The sequence below is a fragment of the Bos indicus x Bos taurus genome, chromosome 22, assembly GCF_003369695.1.
Source record: "Bos indicus x Bos taurus breed Angus x Brahman F1 hybrid chromosome 22, Bos_hybrid_MaternalHap_v2.0, whole genome shotgun sequence".
Taxonomy (NCBI): domain Eukaryota; kingdom Metazoa; phylum Chordata; class Mammalia; order Artiodactyla; family Bovidae; genus Bos; species Bos indicus x Bos taurus.
The window spans coordinates 7,154,821-7,164,224 of NC_040097.1; the positions used below are offsets into that span (position 1 = coordinate 7,154,821).

Below are 9,404 nucleotides of genomic sequence, written 5' to 3' on the forward strand. Positions count from 1 at the left end.
GGCTTTATTTACACTTGGTCTTCCCTGGTGGCTCAGACGGTAAAGTGTCTGCCTACAATGTGGGAGACTTGGGTTTGATCCCTGGGTCAGGAAGATCCCCTGGAGAAGGAAATGGCAACCCACTCCACTACTCTTGCCTGGAGAATCCCATGGACGGAGGAGCCTGGTGGGCTACAGTCCATGGGGTCACAAAGAGTCGGACATGGCTTCACTTTCACTTTACTTACACTTGGATTTGAGATAAGTCACGTCTTCTGGATTATAACGGCTGCAGAGACAAAGCTGCTTAGAAGGGGCACCCAGGAGGGAGAAGTTAAGAGGTTTTTTCCTGAGCTCTGCTGTTTCCTGATGGAGTTAACTTTCGTCTTTCCGTGTATTTGCTGCTTTCCAAATCTGGGGTGGGTCTTTTCATGACCTTGCTTTGCATCACTTTGTACAGAGAATCGTGGTTTTGATAGAGAACCCTCCCTCCTGGAGGTTTACAGGTGCTGGAGCAGGACCCTGTTTGGTTTCTTCCTGTTTACGCCTGTAACTCGGTTAGCCTTTCCTGCTTCATCATCCTTTTTTTTTTTTTTAATTGTTTTGATGTGGACCATTTTTAAGTCTTTATGAAATTTGTTGCAATATGGCTTCTGTTTTATGTGTTGTGTTTTGGTTTTCTGGCAGAAGGCATGTGGGATCCTAGCTCCCCAGCCAGGGATTGAACCCACACCCCTTGCATTGGAGAGTGACGTCTTAACCACTGGACTGCCAGGGAAGTCTGTCCTTATCTTTTGACCTGGTCCAAGTGAAACTGGGATGAGCGTGTTGTTCAGCTGCTGAGTCGTATCCTAATCTTTTCAACCCCATGGGCTGCAGCACACCAGCCTCCTCTGTCCTTCACTGTCTCCCGGTGTTTGCTTAAATTTATGTCCATTGAATCGGGGGTGCTATCTAACCATCTCATCCTTTGCCACCACCTTCTCCTTTTGCCTTCAATCTTTCCCAGCGTCAGGGTCTTTTCCAATGAGTCAGTTCTTCCCATCAGGTGGCCAAAGCATTGGAGCTTCAGCTTCAGCATCAGTCCTTCTAATGAGTATTCAGGGTTGATTTCCTTTAGGATGGACTGGTTTGAGGGTGACAGTTTCCCATATGGTCCCTTGATCTGATGTGTCTCTCCCTTCCTTCCCTATAATCCCTGCTGAGTCCTGGCCTCTTCCTTTTGCACCCCCAGATCCTGCAGGCCCTGGGGAAGTCGTACCACCCCGGCTGCTTCCGCTGCGTCATCTGTAATGAGTGTTTGGACGGGGTGCCCTTCACCGTGGACTCGGAGAACAAGATCTACTGTGTCCGGGATTACCACAAGTAAGGAGGGGCGGGGTGGGGAGAGCCGCTCGTGCCGGCCACGCTGGCTGCGGCCCTGCAGAGTGGAGGGTGGGGACCCGAGGAGGCGAGTCTGCAGGCCGTTTGCGCCGCTCTCCACGGTGCAGCCAACGAGCGGTGGTTCGGGGGGGTGCAGACCGCGTCTCGGGATCAGTGGATGCCGATGGGACAGGATCTGGCTAAAGAGTTATGTTTACTGTGGAACCAGGACCAAAAAAACCTACAGTCGGATTCCTGGCTAGGCCGCTAGAGGAGTCTGCCAAGCTCTGTGGCTCCAGCCTTACCAGACTTCAACAGGCACCGATTCAGGGCTGGCCTCCACACCCCCGGTTTGCCTGAGGCTTCACCAGGCACCATGAGGGGGCTAAACAGACAGTCTCCATCCCGAGTGGAGTGAGGGGGCCACGTGCGCTTGTTACCGCTGGGGAACAAGCCCAAAACAATAGTCCCGAGAGTGTGCCAGGCCCGTTTTCATACAGGGGTTCATGTGACAGGTGACGGGCGGGAGGCGGGGAGAGCCGACTGCTCTCTGCTTCTCCCCACAGGGTGTTGGCCCCCAAGTGTGCAGCCTGCGGCCTTCCCATCCTTCCTCCTGAGGTAAGATGCTTTCTCAGCTCTGCTCCTGGGGTTTTCCCAGACATATCTCCCTGGGTCATTTACAAGATCTGTGTCCCGTTTTTGTGCTGTGCTGTGCTAAGTCGCTTCAGTCATGTCTGACTCTGCGACCCCGTGGACTGTAGCCCACCAGGCTCCTCTGCTCATGGGGATTCTCCAGGCCAAAATACTGGATTGGGTTGCCATGCCCTTCCCCAGGGGATCTTTCCAACCCAGGGATCAAACCCAGGTCTCCTGCATTGCAGGCAGATTCTTTACTGTTTGAGCCATCGGGGAAGCTGGTGTGGGTCCACCAAGAATACTGGAGTGGGTAGGCTATCCCTTCTCCATGGGAACTTCCCGACCCAGGAATTGAGCCAGGGTCTCCTGCATTGCAGGTGGTTTCTTTATCAGCTGAGCTACCCGGGAAGCCCTGTTCTTATACCTGTTTAAAAATTCTAACATTTCAGCTCTGAGACAGTGGCGTCCACACCAAGAAGCCTCTTTCTCATTAGCTGCCTTCCTGAGCCTGGTGCCCTTCTTATGCTCTATCTTTCCCTGTAATTGTGTCAGTTTCTCTAAAAAAATTTTATCCTTTTTTTTGCTGTACCACACAGCATGTGAGATCTTCGTTCCCCAACCAGGGATCAAACCGATGCCCCTTGCGGTGGACGTGTGGGGAAGTCCCTGCGAAGTATTCTTTGACTCGATACTAGCTCCCGGATTAGACGACGAGAGATGAACAGGACCACATAGGTGGTCTTTTCACTGTTGACTCCAGCATTCCAGATGGTAGACCTACATCCCTCTCACTTCCCCTCATCCCCTAATTGTGTCCTTTTTCCTGCCGCTGTTAGTATCCATGGCTGATTCCTGCTCTTCTCCTAAGGCCACTGTCTTGCTGCCCCGGGACCCTCCCCCAGCCCCTGGCAGCAGAGCCCGATGGCCTCCCAGCTAGCCTCGGGTTCTTCCTCTCTTTTGGTCTAGGGTTCAGATGAGACCATCCGCGTCGTGTCCATGGACAGAGACTATCATGTGGAGTGTTACCACTGTGAGGTAGGCGGGCCCCTTCCTGCCCTAGAAGGCCCTCAGGATGCATCGTAAAAGTCCGAGAAGGAATCATCATGGGTTGATGGGGGCAAGATGTTGGCTAGGAGCTGTGTCCCAGAGCTGATGGAAGAAGTGGGGTGATTTGGTGGTGGGGGGGCAAAAGGTTGAAAAAGATGCAGATGTTTGGGTATAACAGTCTTTTTACTATTTTCTCAACCTTTGTAACCACCGAGTCCTGAACTGGTCAAGGCTGCTCTCCCTGAAGCTGCAGAGTTGAGGGAGGGGGTGGCAGGAAGTGTGGGTTTCAGATCCTTTTGGGGGGCCAGATTGTCAGGCAGGTGTGTCATTTGGGGGAATAGACTCCCTCCCCTTCAGCTTGTAGGTTTCTTCATCATGAAGAAACCCTCCCCACCCCGCTGCCATGCCATACTTGGAAACAGGCCTGTCCCTGGTTGGTGTGAGGGCAGGCCCTCCCTGGGCAGGCTGGAGCTTCGTCTCTGCACCGGCGTTTTCTGCCCAGAGTGAGGCAGCGCCCTCTGCTGGCGTCTGGGTCTGTGTGTTGCCTTCATGTCACTCCTGCAATGTTTATTTATTTTAATTGTGAAAGTATGGTAAGACATTTACAGGATACGTGGAAAATATAGGTCAAAGTTACATACAGTTCCACTATATATTCAACTTTTAAGTAGATAAATCAAGACGTTTTAGTTGGAATTTCAGTATCAAACTCTCAAAAATTAACAATGAATAGACAGAAAAGTAGAAAAATAGAGTAGACCTGAGAAGCACTATGAACCAATTCAACATAAGGTTTATACAATTTTCACGCAACAGCAGGATACAAATTCAAGTTCCCACAGACTATAAACCAGGAGACACTGGAACACATCCAGGGACGTAGGACGAGGTGCCCAACTTTCAGGGTCTACAGGTGTTGAAATCAGAAGCCGTGCAGGACCTCTTGCAGTCTGTTTTTTGTTTCCCCACCACCGCGTGTTTTTGCCTCACTCCAGGACTGCGGCCTGGAGCTCAATGATGAAGACGGCCACCGATGCTACCCCCTGGAGGACCACCTGTTCTGCCACTCCTGCCACGTCAAGAGGCTGGAGAAGGGCCCCTCGCCCGCAGCCCTTCGCCAACACCACTTCTAGCCAGAGCCTCCTGCAGACCTCACGGCCAGATGAGGAGCCAGGGCTGCACCCTGAGAAGTCTGCCAGTTCATTCCAGTCACCCCCGGGGTGGGATTGGGGCCGGGGGAGGCAGGGCAGGCAGGGGATTTCCTGAGTGTGTGCAGGGGGCGACTTTGCTTTAACCAGGGAGGGGATCCCTGCCGGGCTGGGGCTGTGTATTTTCCAAGTGCCTTTTTCTGCTGCCACACCCTCATCAGATGACTCAGGAAGACGCCTCAGCAAGCGCGTGGCACGTGACAGATCTCATTGATGCGACTGAATGAACCCTCCTGCCCTTCCGGGAGGAGCTCATGCTTCAGAGGGAAAGACTTACACTCAGCATATGCTCTGAAGAGAGTTCAGCTACCAGTGTGTTCAGTTCTTTCCCTCCACTTTGGGAAATACCTGCACCCAAACACCCACTCCCAACCACACACACACAGACACACACCCCGTCCCAAACACACACACCCCCTCCCAAACACACACACAGACACACACCCCCTCCCAAACACACACACACCCTCCCAAACACACACACAGACACACACCCCCTCCCAAACACACACCCCCTCCCAAACACACCCCCCTCCCAAACACACACACACACACACACACACTGACCCCCTCCCAAACACACACCCCCTCCCAAACACACCCCCCTCCCAAACACACACATACAACCCTCCCCCCACAAACACCCCTTCCCAACCCCACCCCCCCCACACACACACCATAATTTAAAACTTCCTTCCACTCCAGAGCTTCACTTCTGTAGAATGGCTACAAATTTTAATTGTATCCTTGCAAAAGGGAAGTTCTAATATGTGCTCTGCATCTTAGGAGGCATTCTCTTGGTTAAAACAGAACCAAGATTTGAAATGAGACGGAATTTCCTCCTTGTACCTGGGTAGCATTCTGGTGCCCCTGCAGATCCTCATGCCTTTAAAGGCAGCCGGGGGGCCTGACGGAGGTCGATCCTGTTCTATCGAAGTGGGCTTTGGGCTGAGAACTCGGTGCGGGCGCCAGGCCTCTTTTGCCCGCCTGCTTGCCCTTTTTCCCTCTGGAGCTCTCAAGAGTCTGGAACTTCAGAGTTGCTCCTGCAAAGGCAGGTCTCAGGATCTTCTGTGGGGATCCTCTTGTGTTTTGCTTATTTAACATGGGCTTTGGGAAAGGGTGCCCGCATGTACTGAGACCTAGCCCCTTATAAACGAGGAGACTGTGTGTGTGTGAGATCTCAGAGCCAGCCTGGGAGAGAGAATCAGCATAAGTTATTATATTCATTTCACAGGTTTCTCTCTTGCCCAGTTCTTGGCCCAGGCATTAGTATAAGGTACACTGCTTTTGTCTGTTTTTTTTCTTCTTTTTTAAAAAGTCGTTTCCCTCTACTTTTAGTCTCCCATACACACAAAAAATACCTCACAGTAAAGAGCTTCACGTTAAGGAAGGATTTGTCCATCACACTGGCTTAGCCGGTGTATGTTAGGAATCCCTGGCTTTGCCCAGGTCAGCCCAGTGGGTCAGTACACTGAAATCGTAACTAAAGGTCAGCTGGGAATAGATCTGATTGATACTGGGTGCTTTTGCCGTATTCATTTCATCATCCTGGTTCCCCCAGGGTGGCAGGGGCTAAGGGCCACACGCTGGCAGGATCTCAAGGCCAAAGTCTGCCCTGTGTCACATGCCCAAGGCCAGAGGTCAGTACCCTTTGGTATTTCAATGAGAAGAAAGCGGAAGAGAAAGGTTGGCTGGCACTCACCCTCTCAGCCCACGCGGGGGAGCCCTGGGCCTTGCTGCAGGAAGGCAGGGGCCATCTCACCGCTGCCAGCCGGCGGAGAACACAGCGGCCGGTGTCTGCTCTCTGCCTCCTGACCTCACACCCAGAGTCAGGGACTGGGTGGCTGGGACCTCGGAGGGTGTCCATGGACCCCAAAGTCACAAGGGACTCACAGGCTATTCACTGGCCCTGTTCTACTTGTAAGCCATGTTTTGGCTCATTTGGTGGCAATTGCCTGTAAGCAGCACAGAATTGGCACCGTGGCTTGTCTTTTCCGTTTCGGCTAATTTCATCCTGTTGGAATACTTTGGCCAGATGTCACTTCAACCCAGGCTGTGGTGTTTGCTTCCACTGGTTCCTTTTCATAGGCCGAGCCTCTTAAAAACCTGTGAGTACAGGGGGTCTGGGGAAGTGAACCCTGGGGTCACCCCTCCCTTCCCAGTATATCATCCAGCTCAGCCTCGCTGAGGCTGGTGGACAGATGGAGCCAGTCAGTACGTCTTAACCTTTCTCGGCCAACCTAGGTTGATTTCTGGCCTTGATGACACGCCTTTGCTCCACTGTCGAGTCAAGCAGAGGGAAGAAAACTGCCTTGGAGCCACGTCAGAAGTAGAGGATTTGTTTGCAAATTGGGTAACAGTTGACCTTTGAACAACACAGGTTTGAATTGCCTGTGTCCACTGATACGTGGCTATTTTTCAGTAGTTAAATACTGCAGTTGGTACTACACAATCTGTGGTTGGTTGAATCCACAATGCAGAGGCACCATGGTTACAGACGGCTGACTATAAGTTATATGAGGATTAACCCTAGGGTTTTTCGAAGATCAACTGTAGTTTAAAAACCGGTGATTGATTTTCTAAATTAAATTTTTAAAGTGGCCTTGATTGAGGCAATTTCGGTATCTCAGCAAATATTTCATACAAATTGAAGAACAATAACAGAATTTCTAGACATACTAGAAATCTGAGCAGCAGCTTCTCTTATTATCATGTTCCCCTGGAGAGGGTGCTGGGTAGGAATCTTGTGCCAGTTCTGTCTCCTCCTCAGGCCCTTGCACAGAAGCCGTGAATAGATGCACACTTACCAGGTATTTTAAACTTCCTATAAATTATTAACCAAATCCGTAACGGGTAGTTATTTATAGGTGTGTAGAAAGAACATGGGCTTTCCAGGTGGCACCAGTGGTAAAGCATCCACCTGCCAAATGCAGGAAACATGACAGACCTGGGTTCGATCTGTGGGTCAGGAAGATCCCCTAGAGGAGGAAATGGCAACCTACTCCAGTATTCTTACCTGGAGCATCCCATGAACAGGAGCCTGGTGGGCTACAGTCTGTAGTATTGCAATGAGTTGGACACAACTGAAGCAAGCATGCACACACAGAACACACAAGCACTTCCTAGACCAGGATGAATAAGTTTGTTTTAAAAGGTAGAGCAAATAGCCCTGTTTTGAGCTTGGACTTTAGATAAAACAAGAACTATGGCTGATTCCAGACCCCAGAGCCAGCTTCCAACCTTGTCCCTTGCTTCACTTTGCCCCTCAGTTTTTTCTTGTCATTTTTTCCACCCCAGCTAGGGTCCTTCAAAGACTGCCTGGGTGCCCTGAGCAAAGCCAGTTGGGCCTATAGTATCAGGATTCTCTCTGCTGTTACCCTCCCATCTGTGGCTGCGTAGAAAGTGATTTGTTCATTTTTTATAAGGAAGGGCATTGAGTCCTGTTGGGTCATTGCACGTGGTGGCAGGACTCTGTTTCTCCGTGGTTACAGCGCTTGAGTGAAAACCGCTTTCAGCCCAGTCCACTGAAGTTGTTCTCCTGAGTCCCGGGAGGCCAGTGATGTAATCAAAGAGTTCCGATTGCTTTCAGGTCCTGCCATTGGCTTGTTTCCCTGGGCTCGAGTCACCCACGATGAAAAAGAATAATGTTCAAATTTGAGGGAATGATCTGGAATTCACACTTCTTTGCAGGCCACGTTTGTGTGCCGTTAACTACAAGTGTGAAGGTTTATGAGGGCTATGACGGATGCTGGTGCTCTTACAAAGAATATGTGCAAGACTTGACCCCACACTCTTGCTGTCTGATGCACCTATTCAAACTATCAGCCAGGAGACCACATGCTTTGTCTTCTCCTTTGTGCCAGGAATGAGTCCTGATTTCCCAGTTACTATCTGAAGTATTAACAACTTTTAAAAGCTACAGGAAAAAGATGAGGAAGAAGTGTTAGCTATCATTTGTTCTGAGCCAGCACTGGACAGATGTGGGAAATTTCCATAGAGTGGATGAAAAGTTCACTTGGCAGAGAAATCATTGTCCCCTCCCTGTGTCTCTCCTTTTACTTTGATTGATTCAAAATATTGTTACTGTAAAATTATTCATAATTTTACTGTTACTATAAAATTATTCAGAATATTACTATAAAATTATTCAAAAGATTGTTATAAAATTATTCAAAATTTTTACTGTTACTGTAAAACTATTCAAAATCTCATGACAATAAAACTCCCTGAATTTGTAGACTATTAAAGTGATCTCCACCATAATGATGTTTCCTGGATCTTCTTTGTGTGTGTGGAGTAATAAGTAGATGGTGCTTTTTGCTAATGGGATTTGGTCTTTTAGAGCTCTGGATTTTTTTTTTTTCTTTGCCATTATGGTTTATCACAGGATATTGAATCCCAGAGGTGAGTAACCCTCTAGATTTAAGGCAGCCATGTGCAGGAAGGCAGGTCTTGGCAAGGGGAAGGGGCAAGCAACAAGAGTGGCTATTCTGGCTTTACAGACGTTAGGCTACTGTTTTTCTACAACTGACGCTACAAGGGATGAAGATGAATCTGGCAAAGACGTCTGGGCTGGGGTGTGCCCAGGACTAGAGATGAGGTCTCCTGGCTGCTCTAGCATGGAAGAAGAGGAGAGGAACATATGTGACTGCCCTCCATGACCAGAGAGGGAATGACCCTGAGTCAATTCCTGTGATCAACCCTCTGGTACACAGGAAGCCCTTGGGCAGGACACCTTTGAGATCAAAAGCCCAGATTCAAGATCTAACTCAGGCTCCACCACCTAATTGCTCAATGAACGTAAGCAAATTTTGTTCCCTCATCTGTAAAAATGGCTATAACAACCGAACTTAACTTATAGGACTATTGTGGAATTGACTGAATTAGTCCAAGTAAGGGCTTTCCTGGGTGGCTCAGTGGTAAGGAATCTGCCTGCCACTGCAGGAGTCTCAAGAGATGGAGGTTCAATCCCTGGGTCAGGAAGATCCCCCAGAGGACGAAATGGCAACCCACTCCAGTATTCTTGCCTGGAATATTTCATGGACAGAGGAGCCTGGTGGGCTACATTCCAGGGGGTCAAAGAGTCAAACACGACTGAGCACAGCACACATACATACACACAGTTCAAGTAGCAAACAGAGCTCTTGAAAGAAAGGAGCCTTCCAGGCTCCC

At 49.8% G+C, this 9,404-nt stretch overlaps 1 protein-coding gene across 1 annotated transcript in view; it reads left to right on the plus strand.

Annotated features, from left to right (window-relative positions):
• Window positions 1–8,495, plus strand: part of LIMD1 (LIM domains containing 1) — a 79,121-nt gene extending 70,626 nt beyond the window's left edge. Inside the window, exons 5-8 of the mRNA XM_027522267.1 lie at window positions 1,214–1,344; window positions 1,908–1,959; window positions 2,944–3,012; window positions 4,020–8,495. Of these exons, the coding sequence (XP_027378068.1) occupies window positions 1,214–1,344; window positions 1,908–1,959; window positions 2,944–3,012; window positions 4,020–4,157 (390 nt within the window). The 3' untranslated portion in view covers window positions 4,158–8,495. The remainder of the gene's footprint in view (window positions 1–1,213; window positions 1,345–1,907; window positions 1,960–2,943; window positions 3,013–4,019) is intronic.
• The last annotated feature ends 909 nt before the right edge of the window (window positions 8,496–9,404 follow it).